Below are 17335 nucleotides of genomic sequence, written 5' to 3'. Positions count from 1 at the left end.
TCCAAACTTTTAACAAACTCAACCTTTTTCTAAATTCAAATCTTCACCTAGCACAATTGTTCTTGGAAGAAATCCACAATTTTGTTTTAGAAAGAAACCATACTTGCAACAAAGTAAGCTGAACATCTGTCCTCGAAATTAATACAATGATTTTATTTGAGGAAAAAAAGAGAAGGGAAAAAAAAAAAAAATTTAAAGGAGTTGGATTGACCCCCCCCCCCCCAGCATCAGGGCCCAAATTCTCACTGTGCTATACAAAGCGCTAGTACTAGTCCTAACCTTTGAAGCGAAAAATAGCATGCAACATTAGATGACCGTTTGCTCCTCCGCCCCCGCGCTACAGGACAGAGGCATAGAGGTAAAGCCGCGGCTGCTCAAGCTGGAGACCCGCCAACGCCTCCCCACCGCATCTCCTCTCCCACAAGCCGACCGAATTCCCGTCGCTCCCCGGTCGCCGCCTCACCACCGGCAATGGCGGGTCCAAATCCGCCACGTTAACCACCATCGACACGCCGCCGCGATCATCCCTGACCTTCGAGCTCGCCTGCGACCCCACGCTCCTCGCCATGAAGGCCCTCTTGAGCCCGAACAACTTGTTTCGGCTTTTCGAATCCGAAGAACTAGTGCTCAACGACGGCGAGTAGGAGGAGGAGGAGGAGGAGGAGGAGGAGGAGGTGGTGGTGGTGGAGCTAGATGACTTGCTTTTCCTTTTGATCTGGCCCATGCAGCCAATTTTCGGGGACGAGGGGTCGGCGGTCACAAAGTGGTGGCGGCCGCGATGGTGATTTTTCTTCGGAGGAGGACAGGAGGAGGAGGTGGCGGTGCCCGGGGTTATCTTTGTGGTGGTGTCTTTGATTTGAGGAAGTTTCATGCACCCTGACAGATTGAAGGAGCTGACTTGGTGGCCAGCGTTGTGGTGGTGGTGGTGGCGGCGGTGGCGGTGGTGGTGGTGGTGGCGGTCCATTGGGCTGAGGTGAAGTGGCCGGTGTGACTTGTGAGGTGGTGGGGAGGGGTGGGGGAGGAGGTGGGGATATATGGGAGACTTGAGGGGGGGTGTTCGGTCAGTCAATGAAGAATATTTGAAGGTGTGGTCTTAGGTCTACGTTAACGTGCATGGGACGTTCGGACCTATTCATAGAATTTTCTTGGCAGGGGAAAAAAATATCAAGATCCAAGAGGGAGAATTATATCGTAGCCCCTGAGTAGGGTGGACAAATTTCTACCGAGTCTATGGCAAGCCTCATCTCTTGGCCCAAATTGACCATTTTTTGAAGTCCCTTGAGTTTGATTGATTTCTTTGCAGGTCCTTGTAATTGCACCGAGTCTATTAAATTGTCTTTTATTTTTTTGTTTGGAAAATCTTGTACATGCATTTTATCGCTTCTTAATATCTCCATCCTCAATTCATACTTTTTCGTGCAAATGGTTGGAAGTTGTAGTTTTACTTATTTGGATAATGTCAATTTTTTTAGTATTTCAATTTTACTCAAAACAAATGTACAGGGCTTTATTTTGCTTGAAAGATTTTTCAAGAAGTTACGTCTCTCTATCAATATGCAACAACAAAAAAAAGAACTTTTGTTATGCACAGGGCAAAAGGGAGCAAGTTTTCTTCTTTTTTTTGTGACTGTTGTAAGATTTTTCATGGAAGCAAATTTTTCAACTTGATAAAAGAGAGAATGACATGAAAAAAATGAAAATTGTTGGTCTTGTGAGAGTAGAGGAAAGAGAAGAAACAAAGAGTAAAAAAAATTGCTTGGTTATGTACAGAGAAGAACATCTTCCTGCACAAAAAAAAAAAAAGGCTGTTTTTCTAAGTTTACATTTCAGTCTGTTGGTTATTGTCCTTCCAGCTCGGTTTTTATTTGAGGTTGCATCTCAATACCACTTCTCTTCCTGGGAGTAAAGAAGGTAATATCAAACAATTTTTCAAGCCTTATTAATATGATGAAATGATGAGCTCTAACAATGTAGTAACATAAAAGGCCATCCTGAATGGGCAGGAGTTTGCCATGGGGATCAAACAATAATTCCTACAAGTTAAGGGACAAATAACAAAGATCAGAGAGGGACTCAGCCAGATAATATTTCCTTCTCCTAGTGGCAAGAATTAATTTCCATTCGACCAATCAACAGTTCAACACTTTCAAGTCGTCCAAATGCATAGATAGAGATATGAAGTGGATTGGAAGTAACATGGAAAGACTTGGGGGGGCAGAGTTTGGAACCATCGTTCTTGGTCCACAGACTCTACGAACTGGAGTAAAACGCGCGTCGAGTAGTCGACATCAAACTGGGGTTTTTGGGGCCCACTCATCTTGAAAAATTGAAGGCTCGCATATTTACTAGAAAAAAAAAAAAAGAAAAGAGGAAGGCTCCCACCTAGGCTTTGCCCTGACCATTTAAGCACTGCTGCCAAGCGTGGAGAGGGTGGGTCAAGATTACAAAATTCAGATCTTCCAGGGTTCATCACCGAACTTTAATTCAGACGCAGCAATGGATGATTTACTTTATATATAAAAAAAATAAAAAAATTGTGCTATTTTAGTATGAATACATCTATAAAATTAAAAAAATAAAATATTATAAAATGGAGAACAAATAAATATAGAATCAATTCATGAAATATCACCGAAATGCTCGGCCATGTAGAAAGCTATCCGATCCATAGCACCATTCGCCTCTCGATGGCTATGAATTTATTATCTAGTATCGAGTATTAGGCTAGTTTTGCTGAGAGATTTCAGAGATACGGTAAGATTCTTTTTTGAACATGATCAAAATTAGGTGTTTTTATTCTTTGCAACCTACTTTAATATTTTTATAAAAAATACATGTCGGAAAAAAAAAGAAAGATGAGAATTTTTTTATCTCAAAAAAAAAAAACAAACCGAAATGCTACAAGTAGAGGATAGGGGGCAGAATTGGAACTCCATCCTCATCTTAAAAATTTAATATATATATATATATATATATATATATATATATATATATATATATATATATTAAAAAAAACTCTAGGGCATGTCAAGTTGGCTCTCTCTCTGAAAAGGAGATCAGCTAGTCTACCATCCATAGCTATATGACACTGCATCACTTTTTTCCCATCTAAGTGTTTTCTGTTTTTCAAGAGAGAAAAAAAGGTGTACCATTCATTTGGAGAAGCACAGCACTGATGTCTAGTTTAGTATCAATAATTAAAAGTAGATAAGATGCACATTGATATTAATTGGATAGCACTTGTAACCAGTGCAAAGATATTGATCTCCCTTGCTAGCAAAATTGCATCCCTACTCTTTGCATGTAGGACCCCACATGAAGATATAGGAGAAAATTAAGGTGCTTAAATAAGCAGGGATAATAAATTTATCGGACATGACGACATCTAATTAGCATTCATTTTATTTATTATTATAATACATAAATTTTGTCTTATCTTTTATTTTTACTATTATAGTTATAGTTTTTAAAACTATTGTAAGAAAATAAATTTTGAATTCTTGAAAACATGGTATCATCCATTGTTATATGTGTGTAAATATGCAGAAGTTGCGAGCTGTTATGATGATCTTAATTAAACCATGTCTAATGCATGCCTTTTCCTTTCTTTGGCATGTTTTTTCTAGCATCTTGATGTATAATTTTTCCAATGATCATGATCAAACTCAACTTTCTAAAATAAAAGTGTACTTCATGATGATGGTTGCAATTATTTAATTTCGCTGAGCTCGATGGCATGGGCTTATAAAATTGTGGTGCAAGTTTGTAGGATTTAGGATGGTCGAAAGTGAGTATGATTGGATCAATCGAGTTAGGTGCACAAGATGTGCACCATATAAGCCATCTAATAAGATTTGCATCATAATTATTGAATTTTAAAATTATGAATTGTATATGTATTCTACCAATCAAAGACTGTGATCCAATGGATGATCCAATAGTCGATGGGTGCGAAGGAACGTGTATCCTTCTTTCGTGCGAAAGATACAACCTCAAACCAAAGACCGTTGAATGCCAAGAGAGAGTGCAGACACAGCCCCATGGAATGTTTCAAACCTAGTTTAGCTGCAAACAATTTTAATTCTTGAATCAAAAAATATAAGCTTAATGGATTTAAACCCCATTTTAGAGACTTCTCTTTCTTCAAAGACTAACAAATCGTATCATCAGTGTCTAAAATGATTGCCACAACCTTCAATTCCTTAGTGCATTTCTATTTCTTTGTTAGACTAGACCTACATAGTCTTGACGTGCTACATCTGAAGTTGTAATTTTTAAGTACTGGGAGACTTGACCCAGTCCCCACCTTGTGCTTACAAGTCCAGTCTATATGCCAGATTTTTATCCTTGGGCAGTCAGGTCTTGGTCAAGATAACAGCACAGGACTGACATAGATCTGACCCAAAATCACATGCCACGGAGGCCATGGGAGGTGGTGTTTTTTTTTCAAAAAAAATGCAGGCATGTTATATTTGACATAGTCTCGGCAAGCCCAGTGCCGGAACTGGTTAAAACCTAACAGAGAACTACTGCTCGGGTCACCCCAACTGCAGGGATTTGTTCGGATTAGTTCGAATATCTTACATGAGAAACTTTTACATGATATATATATGTGTGTGTATATATATATATATATATATATATATATATATATATATATATATATATATATATGAGGTTACTTGTAACCAATTCTGTCATTGCAACAGTTAAACTTGATATCTTGAATGCATGAAATACACTTAAACTAGTCCCGGCAGGACAGCCGCCGAGACTATATATGAAAAGAATCAAAGAAAAAAAAAAGAAAAAGGAGAGAACTAGTTTTGTTAGGTTCTATGGCAAGATTAGTTAGAACTCGAAAAAGATTGCATAATAATTTGAATTAGTCCTGCCAACTGCCAGGACTAGTTCAAAGTTTATAACCTATGTCACTCCCGAGCGGTCAGGAGTAAGCTCGAATTAGATAGAGATTGCACGGCGTAAAAATTGAACTAGTCCCGTTCGGGCAAGTGCCGGGACTAGTTGAAAGTTACACCGGCGACGTCAGGCCAATTGCCGGGTACAGCTCAAACTATATACAATACTAGAACTAGAGCCTGCACATCATCGGTAGAAAACACCTGAGCTAGATCCATTGGGTCGACTGCCGAGAGCCCGAGACTACCTTTTGAAGAGTTTTACATTTGAAACTCTGGCACAACTGAACAGTAACCGGCACGGTGAAATGCTGGTTACTGTACAGAGAAAACAGAGAGGAAAATAAAAATAAAATGAGGAAGAAGAATGAATTGATTTTCCACACAGACTATTGAGTTGTGATACAGTATTTATAGAGGAGAAATGAAGGTTCCAGAATTAGGTAAATGAGCTGGTAGATCTCAGCTGTATTTGTTACAAGGAACTAATTAAAACTAATTCTGTTTAAATAGTTCAGAATAGTTCTGGGAGATAGTTTGAGAGAAGAATGATGTGGCATTCTAACACCCCCCTTCAAGCTGAAGGAGGCATTCGAATCTTCAGCTTGGAACAGAGATGATGATGTCGAGAAATGGAGACTGGTTTGGTGAACAGATCGGCTGGTTGATCCTCAGTGGCTATATGAGCCAAACAAATTTCGCCGGAGTGAACCTTTTCCCGAACGAAGTGGCAATCCACTTCGATGTACTTCGTCCGGGCATGAAAGACTGGATTGTTGGCCAGAGTAATGGCAGAGATATTGTCACAATGTAAAACTGTGGGTGCAGAGGATAAAATCCGAAACTCGGAGAGAAGACGTCGAAGCCAGATGAGTTCAGATGCGGTGACTGCCAGGGCTCGGTATTCAGCTTCTGTTGAAGATCTTGCTACGGTTGGTTGCTTTTTATCATGCCAAGAAACCAGATTGGGCCCAAGAAAAATGTAAAAACCTGAGGTAGATCTTCGATCGGTGGAATCACCTGCCCAATCGGAGTCTGAATAGGCAACCAACTGAAAAGACCCAGGCTGAAATTGAAGAGATGAAGATAGTGTGCCTTTTACATATCTAAGAACCCGTTTGATCAACTAGTAATGATAGTCAAGCGGGGAATGCATAAACTGACAAAGAAAATTTACTACAAATGAGATATCAGGACGAGTAACAGTGAGGTATTGAAGAAAACCAACTAAGCTTCGGTACAGCTCCGATTTGGAAAATAGACCAGATAAATTCGTTGGGACCTCACGTTTGGTGGGTAATGGAGAGGAAACCGGTTTGCAATCCTGTAGTCCAGCTTTCTGAAGAAGTTTTAGAGCATAGTGTTGTTGACTGAGGGAAACACCATTGGCAGAGAAAGTAGCCTGAAGACCAAGGAAGTGGGAGATATTACCCAGATCTTTCATATGAAAATGAGAGAAAAGAAGAGACATAGCTGTAGGATTGTTCCCGGTGAGTAGGATATCATCCACATAAACGAGAATGTAAAGAACATCCCCAGCTTTCTGAAAAATAAACAAAGATGGATCTGCTTCACTTGACTTGAAACCATGATCCAATAAAAAACCTAAGAAGGTTGCAAACCACTGTCTGGGGGCATGTTTCAACCCATAGATGGCCTTTTTGAGATGACAAACATGATCATGATAGGAAGGATTGACAAAGCCTCTTGGTTGTTCCATGAACACAGATTCATCCAAACTACCATGAAGAAATGCATTGGACACATCAAGCTGACGAATACTCCATTTGGATGTAAGAGCAAGAGCAAGAGCAAGAAGAACTCGAATAGTGGGAAATTTAGCAACAAGGCTGAATGTTTTAGTATAATCAATGCCATATTCTTGCTTGAATCCCTGTGCAACAAGCCTGGCCTTGTACCGAGCAAGTGAGCCATCAGAGTGATGTTTAAGTCGGTATATCCATCTGCATCCAAGAACATGCTGAGAAGAAGGACGAGGAACCAATTCCCAGGTGTTTTGAATCATCAGAGCATCAAATTCTTGAGACATAGCCCGTCTCCAATTGGGATCTTTCGCTGCCGAGGTGTAGCAGGAAGGCTCGGCATGATCCTCAGTAGTTTAGTGCAGAGAAAATATGCGCTTAGGCCGTAGAGAGCCACTTTGTAACCTGGTAATCATATGGTGACGAGGAACAGGCACAGTAGACAGGACAGGTGAAGAAATAGAGGATGGGAGTGATGGTGGAGAAGTGGAAGTAGCTGTAGCAGAGGAATGAGTGGGTGCAGGAGAACCTGTATCGGAAAATGGAGATAACAAGGAATTAGAGGATGAAGATCGGAGCATAGATGGTGATACTAAACAAGGAAAAGATAGTAAAGGTGGATGAGACGAGATAGTAGCATTGGAAGAGGAAAATGGAAAATTGTTTTCATCAAACTCGACATGTCGAGAGATAAAAACCTTGTCAGTGGAGGGATTAAGACATCTATATGCCTTATGCTGAGAAGAATAACCAAGGAACACACATGGAGTGGACCGAGGTGAAAGTTTTGAAGAAACAGAAGGTTTGAGCCATGGATAACAACGACAACCAAAAGTTCTCAAGAACTTGTAGTCAGGTGGCCTGTGATACAGCAGTTCAAAAGGAGATTTGTGGTAGAGTAAAGGTGTAGGCAGACGATTAATGAGATAGGTTGCAGTGAGTAAAGCTTCAACCCAAAATTGAGAGGGAAGAGAGGAATGCAGCAGCAGGCTCCGGACTACTTCAAGCAAGTGCCGGTGTTTGCGTTCAGCAACACCATTCTGCTCAGGCGTGTAAGGAGCAGACATTTGATGAACGATGCCAGATTGAGCAAAGAGAGAATTGAAACGTCCATTGTGAAATTCACCTCCACCATCAGAGCGAAAAATTTTAATGGAGGAGGAGAATTGATTTTCAACGAGCGTTTTGAATTTTTCAAACGTGGGAAATACATCAGATTTGCTGGCCAGTGGATAGACCCAAGAAAAACGAGTGAAATCATCAAGAAACAACACATAAAATTTGAATCCCTTTACAGAAAAAGAGGGAGATGGTCCCCATACATCAGAATGAATTATTTCTAAAGGTTGAGAAGAAGAAATGGAAGACAGTTTGAAAGAGCGCCTGTGACTCTTTGCCATACAGCAGGATGAACATGAAGAAAGACTTGTAACAGAGGGAAGACGAAGCTGCTTGGATACTTCAGATTGAACAGAGATCAAAGGATGCCCAAGTTGATGATGCCAAAGAGATGCAGAGGAGGACATGGAAGCAGTAAGTGACTGAGACGATGATGAGGATGAAGAACGTTGAACAGTCTGAAGAGGAACTATGTAAAGCCCCTCAGTGCAAGGACTCTGAAGAAGGATTTTGTTGGGAACTTTGTCCTTGACAGTGCAACCAGTAGAGTCAAAGATTAGAATGCAGTTGTTATCAGTGGCAAATTTATGAATAGACAGGAGGTTATGAGAAATATGTGGGGCATGCAAAAGTTGTGAAAGACGAAATGAATGAAATGGAGTGTGAATAACGCCTGTACCTGACTGGCTGATCGAAGTAGAGGAACCATCACCAAGCATAATTTTCTCTGAACCACGATATGACACCGGATTTTGTAGTAAAGAAGAATCCGATGTCATATGGGCAGATGCACCGCTATCCAAAATCCAATCACCTGAAGTAGAATCAGAGGAGGAATGTGCAATAAGAGCCTGAGGACAAGTAGCAGTTGGCACATGGTAGTTGGGATCCATTCGGAACCAACAATATGATGCTGTGTGTCCCCTTTTGTAGCAAATTTGACACTCAACAATGGATCTATGATCCCTGCTCTGTGTAGAAGAATTCCAACTCCCGAATCGAGAGCGACCTCTGCCCCTGCTAGTATAGGCAAAACGTCCTCAGCTTCATCCTCTAGTGGCCAGCAGAGCAAAAGCTGAATCTCCTACAGTGGCCTGCTTGTCTTTAGCAGCTAGAATAAATTCTTCACTGCATAATAGAGCATAGAGCTCATCAAGAGTAATGGAGGATGATCGTGTCCGAATGATGTAGCAAAGGAGTCATACGTAGGTGGAAGTCTATTGAGAATATAAAGAATTACATCTTCAACATCCGGACTCAAACCAGCTGCAGTCAGAGCATCTACCTTCTCATGAACCCCATGAAGATATTGATGCATGGAAAGTTCATTCTTCCTGATATTATGAAGTTCATTTTTAAGCTGAATTATATGGGATCTGGTGGTAGAATTCAGACGAACTTCCAAAGTAGACCAGATTTGGTCACAGTGATCAAGATTAATCACAAATGGTAAAACAGTGGAAGAGATGGTGGAGTTTAATGCAGTAGCTAGAAACTGGTCAGTGAAGGACCAAGTTTCAAACGCAATAGGGTTGGATAGAGAAGAAGGTTTAGTGGTTCCATCAAGGAAACCGAAGAAGCCACTAGCCTTAAAAATCCTAGTAATCTGGGATTTCCAAGTTAGATAGTTATCAGATGTGAGATGATTAGGTACTAAGGACTGTATTCTGGTGACCAGAAATTTGAGATTGGGAGATATAGCCAAGGTAGAAGAGCTCCTGGCAGCTTCGTCGGACCTATTGACGGAACCAGGAGATGCCATCGATCGATTGCTGAGGGAAGGCAGAACTACTTCAAGATTGAAGCAGTCAGACATATAATCCGTGCATGAGATGAAGCACTGGATCCCTGCTCTGATACCATGAAGAGTTTTACATTTGAAACTCTGGCACAACTGAACAGTAACCGGCACGGTGAAATGCTGGTTACTGTACAGAGAAAACAAAGAGGAAAATAAAAGTGAAATGAGGAAGAAGAATGTATTGATTTTCCACACAGACTATTGAGTTGTGATACAGTATTATAGAGGAAAAATGAAGGTTCCAGAATTAGTTAAATGAGCTGGTTACAAGGAACTAATTAAAACTAATTCTGTTTAAACAGTTCGGAATAGTTATGGGAGATAGTTTGAGAGAAGAATGATGTGGCATTCTAACATCTTTAACTTACGGAGAATTAGGCCAATCAAGCCCAGCGCCAGGTCTGGTTGAAAGAGATCGCACTAAACTCGATAGAGATCACACTAGATCCTCAATTCTATCGAGTACTTATGAAAATTAATGAATTCTCTCGGAAGGAGGGAAAGGTATTAGCCAATCTGGATAGTAATGGATTGGATGTGAATGTGATAGCAAGCTCGTTGTTTTAGTGGATGGATGCTTGCCTAAGACAGCATAGATAGATATTTAACCATTTGATTAGAGATTTTTCTTTGTTAATGTTAAGGTTGGCAAGCAAAATCCCGAGTATTAATCAGAGAAGGCGTACCTGGAGACATGTCCTGGAAAGAGGATGAAGAAAGAATGCATCATCCAGATCAAGCAGTATTAGAATAGCAGCAAAGTGAAATGCTGCACTGATGAATCAATTTCAATATGTTAAATGCTCTCAAGAGCTTGTACCGACTAAAAAAAAAAATGCTCTCAATAGCATTCAAGTTGACCTGTGAAAGGTGGACCAAGAGTGGGGAAATTGATAGACCGGCAGAATTTGGTTTACTTGTGTTTCCCACAGACAGGTATAATATACCTTTTTTTTTTCATAAAACGCAGCCATGTTCCACTCCCTTCTCCCTCTGAACCACAATCTTCTAAATCAAACACCAGCTTTATGCTTCCTGACATACAACTGTGTTCTACTTGCATTGAGCGTAGAGAATAATTTCCATGGCATCTACTATACATAAGGCAGAAAAAACTGTTCCACATGTTGCGAAAGTAAGGTAATGGATTTCATCATCCTTTTCTGCACCTGAAAGGGCAAGATCATTCTTGTACTCAGTGCCATCCATTCCTGAAATCAAATTCTCACTTGAACTATCATTTTTTCTACAAATCACATCATCCTTCTCATTGTTCATCTCTGTTTCTGCTACATCTTCAAGCTCCTGGGTGGCTGCAGTTTCTGCTGGTGTCTGCTCACTGGACACAGGAAGAGATTCACTACTGATGTCCATTCCTTTGGAAAGAGATACATACCTAAGAACAAGCTGTTTGTAGCAATTCAGAAGGTTTTCTACATCAGCAACTGTCAAAATCTCCAGCGCAAGCAAACAAGAGTGGTTACTCCTCGAAGTATCTACTCAAGTTATCATCCTTCAGAAGATCAGTGGCTCCCCTTTCTTTACAAATCTGAGGTGGATGGCCCAGGTGCAATTGATCTGTCCTTCACATTTGGATCTCTACTTACCACAAATGATTGGTCTGGAACTTGGTGATTGCTCGCAGACAAATGAAGAGCGCCCAGCAGAGACATTGTCTTTATATTTGATATTAATTTTACTACGCAAGAAGCGTAAAGCTAACCAATCAAAGAAAGCAGCAGATCAGCTGATTTGAAGAGTAGATCAGATTGCAGGTGAGAAATAAATGAGAAAGACACTACAGTGAATGGTTAACAATGCCAAAAAGCAAAAAGAAGAGAAATATGGTAGGGAGGAAGAAGAAGAGAGAGAAAGAAGATTAAACAGAAAATAAAGGATTGCTCAGTCTAGTTGAACACCCACTTCCCTTCAATTAGAAAACTAGAAATCAGCAACTAATCATTAACTCCTAAAACGCTTATCTTTTTGAACTTTGGTGGTTATTAGCCACATATATGAATTCATGCTCTTTTATGGATACATATTAAATAATTAAATAAGCTATTTAATTATTAATAAAAGCAACACATATCAATTCAACCAATAAAACTGCAATCTCTAACAACCCTCTCAAGCAAGAGGTAGATACCAAACCGTCCGAGCATAGAATAACAATATAAACATGCCATTCAATTGATTCTTTGACCAGAATTGTGATGTGACCACTTCTTTATTCTCAGCTAAGTCTGATATAAAGTGTCAGTCCATGCAAATATGTTTCTTATGTTCAAGAAATGCTTGGCCGTTTCTTTAATCCCCTGGTGACTAATTGCCATGGTAAATGACCCTTAAACAAAGCTTCAATTTTACAAGAATGAACAACCATAAGAATTCATGAATTATGTAATGTCATGGTCTATCTTTGCGCCGAATCTTGCACCTACACTTCATTTCGTGCTCTTTAAGGTTAATAGGTTACCTCCAGCAAAAGTACAAAATCAGTAGTCGATCTTAGAGATACAATAAGCAGTAGCTGATCTTAGAGGTACAGTACTAGAGTTGACCTTAGACCATTAATGGCCTCCACAATAGACATTAGAAAACACTTAGACATGACATGGCCATTCTCTTATATAAGATATCTTGTTCATGACCACCTTTTGAGCATCTAAGATTTTCTATCCATGCATCCATGTGAGATTTTTTTACAAAACTTGCATAAACTGGTCGACAACATTCACCAACAATGAATAATCATCATTTAAACAAACGAGTTACCAATCTTATGCATCTCTTAGGATCTTCAAACAGTTCTCCTTGATCAGCGAGAGGCTAAGCATCCAAATCCTTCCATATTTTATAAAAATGGACCCACATATATTAGATTTACTTAAAAGATCTGTCACGTACTTCCTCTGGCACAAATAAATCATTTCCTTAAGTCTTGCCACTTGCCACTTACATGACCATATTTCATAATCTCAAGATCTTTACGCTAAATCACCATTTCATGACCTAGGACTTGTGGCTGGCATTTGGAAAAGAACAAAGATTGAATAAAATCTAGCAATATACATATTCATTTTGGTTTGAATCGACCCACCTATTCTCAAAATCAAGCACAAAGGGGACCGGCACCAGTTTACCCTAGTGATGGGCTTCAAAGCATCAGAACCATCTTGGCATGCTCATATGTTGTGTTTGACAAAAAGACATTACATCTAAAATTAAGGATCCATTCACCCACATGAGACAATAATATATCTAGGCATTGTTTGATGAGTGCTTTCTGATACATCATGAGTAAGGAAATGTCATGCACTTTCACACTAGTTGCAGTTTTCACGGAAGAATAAAAGATAAAGTACACATTTCTGAATATTGTGTGTGCAAAAGTATATATAGAGTTATAGACCTAGCGATACTGCTAGATAGTAGGTAGGGTTTTTTTTTAAGATTTGGTTCAAAATTTGTTTGGAGAAGCTAATAAATTTTAAATTCTTAGTTATGTGCTATTATGATGGAATCTGGAAAGAGAGGGATATGAATGTTTATACTTTATACTTCATAATGACAGCATGGAAAATGTATGAGACCTCAAGACTTCTTAAGTAGAAGTTAGATCATCTCCCGTGGATGTTCCTTGTTTGACCCTAAATTGGTGCGGGCTTTGGCATATTTCATCATTATGTTTTCCATTCTCAGCAATAAGTAATATACTTCCAAAAGTTCATCAAGAAAATACAGCTGATCTGATATCCACATATGAGCAAGATAATTATGAGAAAGCTTACCTCACCAGCACTCTCCAGCTCTTCTTCTGAACTACCAGCCCAAAGCGTACGGGCCCAAATAGCCCCTTCCATGCTGGCAGAAACTCTTGCACAGCAGCACTATCCTTTTCTGGATCAGGAGCTTTATTTGAAAAGGAGACAATGAAACTGCCAAGTGTAATATTTTCAAATTTATCTATGTTTTCCATTTAATTGCAAGTTTAGTTATTGGTAGTGAAATATAAAAGTAAACTCTATCATCATAAAATATCAGAAAGAAAGCTTCAGTCTTGAGAAACAGAATCACCAGCATGTGGTTTGAAATGGTCCAAATTAACAAGAAGATAACTTTTGAATTAACACCCTTTGTGCTGCGCAAACTAGTGATCAATTCGGTGTCCAGTGGAACATGAATGTCGTTAACCAGGGCCTCACAAGCTTTGATTCAAAATAATTTCTTAAAAATAGATCAAGTAGCCAAGTAACCACCTAAGTTCTGTCCAACAATTTTGAAACAGGAAAAAGAGAAGGTATGGAAAGGTATCTACAAGTTCCCTGAGTCACATTACTCACTTTAGGTTGATCCAGTTTAGAACATGCATGGATTGTCTTCTAAAGTAGAACCACCACACAAATCAGTGTTTAGACTTCGACGACAGCTTAGTTAAAATATGTGAAAAACATTTACTACATTAACACTTCATAAAGAAACAACGAGGAAACAAAAAGGCAAGCCTGGACCAACAATGAGGTGAAACATGATGATTTCTTAGTGAGTTGCAGATGAAGGAAAACGTTATTTTTGTGTCATCCTCGAATGTTCTATTAACTAAATTTTCTGGACAGTAGATAAGATAATGAGGGACATAAGTCATCTTGAATAAGAAAATTGGAGTCAAATCTCTTCAACTTGTCTCCTAAGAGGACACGTAGCCATGATGGAATAACTACGCTCTTTTTCCGAAAAATTAACAGTCGACGGTGGGAAATAATTTTAGAATGAAGTTATCAGTTCCTCCTAAACTAGATTCAAACGTGTCGCATAAAAAGAAAGGACCCGATGAATCACCGAGAGTATCATTTTATAATAATCCCATCTCTAGCAGGCTACTCGATCGGTGAGATGAACGTTAATGAGAATTATCGTTATAGTTCTTGGGACAGGCAGAATCTTGACTCCAATAAGAAGCCCATGGCACACCAAAACAAATCATTCCAACAAAAAATGGGTTCAATCTATATTCAAGATGCCATTCAAAATACAAAATAAAAAAGAGAGGTCATGAGAAGGGTTCCAAGAAATTAGAGGATTTGAGAAGGGGCAGACGGCAGACCTCTTGCTGGATTTGACGAAATCAATGGCGGAGGGTTGGCGCATGCGCTCCAAGAAGTCGTTCCAGGTGTGAGAGACGGTGGAGGAGCCGAACGCGCCGTCGCCGCCGTCGCCGCTGCCGTCCATCGGTTAACGAAAGCCTCCGCCTTGGCCCTTCCAATCGACCGATCGAGCAGGCCAAGGAGCGGCCCCGAAGAGGGGGGGAGAGAAAGAAGGGGATCCGATCGATCACCCACTTCCGCTGGAGAGACTCAGGAAGAAACAAAGAAAGAACGGAATCTGAAGCTCGAAGTCTCCGACGGCGATGCCGAGGTACGACTCATGAGCCATCGCCGGGCTGACCCGCTCCCCGTTTTTATTTTTTATTTTTTTAAATCATTTCCTTAAAAAAATAAAAAAAAAATAAGAACCCTCTTGAACTGAACGATGACTTGGAAGTTGGAACCAAGCCGGCTGGCCCGATGGTTCACATATGGGCTTTGTTAGAGATGGGCCAAGAATAAGGAGACATTTGGGCCTACAATTAGGCCCATATTTTTTAATGGTAAGCCTTGACCCAATCTTGACTTAAACCGGCAATTACGCTATGCAAGTTGCTGATTGGGCTGCGAGTTTTCCGGATGTCGGTCCAAGTCTCCAAGACAACCCAGTATCGCCGATGCATTTGGCCAAAATATCTTTTTTTTTTTTTTGCTGATTTTATTTAATTCGAGATGAACTTATTAGATGAGTGATCCAATAATTGGATATCCAGAATCTAAGCTGCTTAAGGGCTCGTTTGGTTCGCGGGAAGCATTTTCCTTCCTAGGAATATGATTCCTGAAAAACAAATTCCTAGAAAGAGGATGTCTAAGAAAGTATTTTTGGCATGTTTGGTTGACCATGAGAAAGTGACAAATTTCCAAGGTGCTTATGTTTGGTTGGCCATCCACTTTCCTAGGAAAGTTATATATAATTCCTATTATGCCCTTAATAAAAATTAGGTTTTTAATACCTCTTTAATGCTTCTTTAATGCTGAAGGGACTTTTTGGGAAAAAGTAAAAATGGAGTGATTTCCGCCTTTACTTTCCCATGTTTCTTATGGGAAAGACTTTCCCATGAAATGTGGGAATCACATTCCCATGGGAATACAACTTTCCCTTCTCTCTCTTTTGAAAACTCCAACCAAACAAGAGCCATCTCATTACTTTCCCGTTGACCACACTTTCCCCCTTTCTTTTCCCGCGAACCAAACGAGCCCTAAATCTCATCTACTGCACTTTGATTTGATTTAGATTCAACGTTGAGTAATGCTACTAAGCACCTGCTTGTGAAAGCTAGTCTGATCATCCAAGGTGCGGAGACTGCATTGGTCAGAGTCTTGCTTATGCTCGGCCAATCATCGATTTTCACATCCATTTGCAAAGTGAGCGATGATCAAAAAATACGAATGATTTGCCGGAGAATTAATTTGGCAAGTAGTTGATTTCGCAGAGAACTAGTCAATGTCCATAATATTTTCCAATTTATCCATGACAATATATGTAAGGAAAATTCATGCATCATATTTCAGTGAATGATTTACATTTTTTACTTGCTTTTTTTTTTTCTGAATATTGTGGTTCATTCAAAACTTTGTCCATTTTTATGCTTTTATAATTGTATTAAAATTTCAAAATATAATAAGCTAAAGAGGCCAAGGGCCCCTTGCTTCAGCTAAAAAATCCCACTCTCTATATATATATCAGCTCTAAGTATCTGATAAGATAATCAGAAAGCAGAAAAATTCTCCATTCATAAACATTGTTGTTCCATATGGCAAGCAAATCCAGCTCATATGTCTACAACATGACTCCCTTCATAAAAGATATATATAGTTGTCTAATCCAATCATTTCTTAAGTAAATTTGAATGTTTCAAATACAATGATGGCACAAGGTAGTGTTTTTAACTAGTTAATATATATATAATACATTTGTTTGGTCCAAGTAGGAGAGAATAGGTGTGCTTTGATTGATTAATTGATAATTCGATATGAAACTTTGTCCATGGCACGTTTATATTTTTAATTGTTAAGCATTGGCCAATAGATGCATCCCGATTTGCTTGTGGCGATTCTCCTTTCTGAATATTTCTAAAATGTAGAAAGATACAAAGATATATCTATCGAATAAGAGATATATTTGTAAAGATGAGCTCTACTACTAATATGGGTTAACAATGCATGTCTTGTATAATAGAGCAACATTGATATATGTGCAAGTAAAAATCAGCAACACAAAATAACAACAGAGTGATACTAATATCCATGTAAGTAAAAAATTACCATATAAATCCTACCTAGCATATATTGTGTGTTCCATACAACTACTTGCCAAAATTTTACAAATAATTTTCGCCTCCTATAAGCATATTTTAACGTACCTTTACATAGCACGACGGTCTGCAAAATGCATGGTACATAGCAATAAAAATATCTATCAACTTTAACAAACGTTGCATCAGTAGTTCTTGTTAAAGAAATATAATAACATGAAAGAGCAATATAACTATCGCACATCTTATCACCTACCAAAGTTTTAATCAATATCACACATTCAACAAAATGCTATGCATGTGCCATGAACTGTGTACTTCTTTGAATTAT

The 17335-nt window shown here is 39.2% G+C and overlaps 1 protein-coding gene across 1 annotated transcript; it reads right to left on the bottom strand.

Annotated features, from left to right (window-relative positions):
- Nucleotides 1-223: 223 nt before the first annotated feature.
- LOC113463310 (cell wall integrity and stress response component 1) lies at nt 224-1248 on the bottom strand. Its single transcript, XM_026808087.2, has one exon. It carries the CDS (start codon nt 962-964, stop codon nt 338-340), a length of 627 nt encoding a protein of 208 aa, XP_026663888.2. The 5' UTR covers nt 965-1248; the 3' UTR covers nt 224-337.
- Between the last annotated feature and the right edge of the window lie 16087 nt (nt 1249-17335).

This window comes from Phoenix dactylifera, chromosome 8, assembly GCF_009389715.1.
Source record: "Phoenix dactylifera cultivar Barhee BC4 chromosome 8, palm_55x_up_171113_PBpolish2nd_filt_p, whole genome shotgun sequence".
Lineage (NCBI taxonomy): Eukaryota > Viridiplantae > Streptophyta > Magnoliopsida > Arecales > Arecaceae > Phoenix > Phoenix dactylifera.
The sequence above is the reverse complement of the archived record's forward strand: the minus strand, read 5'-3'. Positions and strand labels throughout refer to the sequence as shown.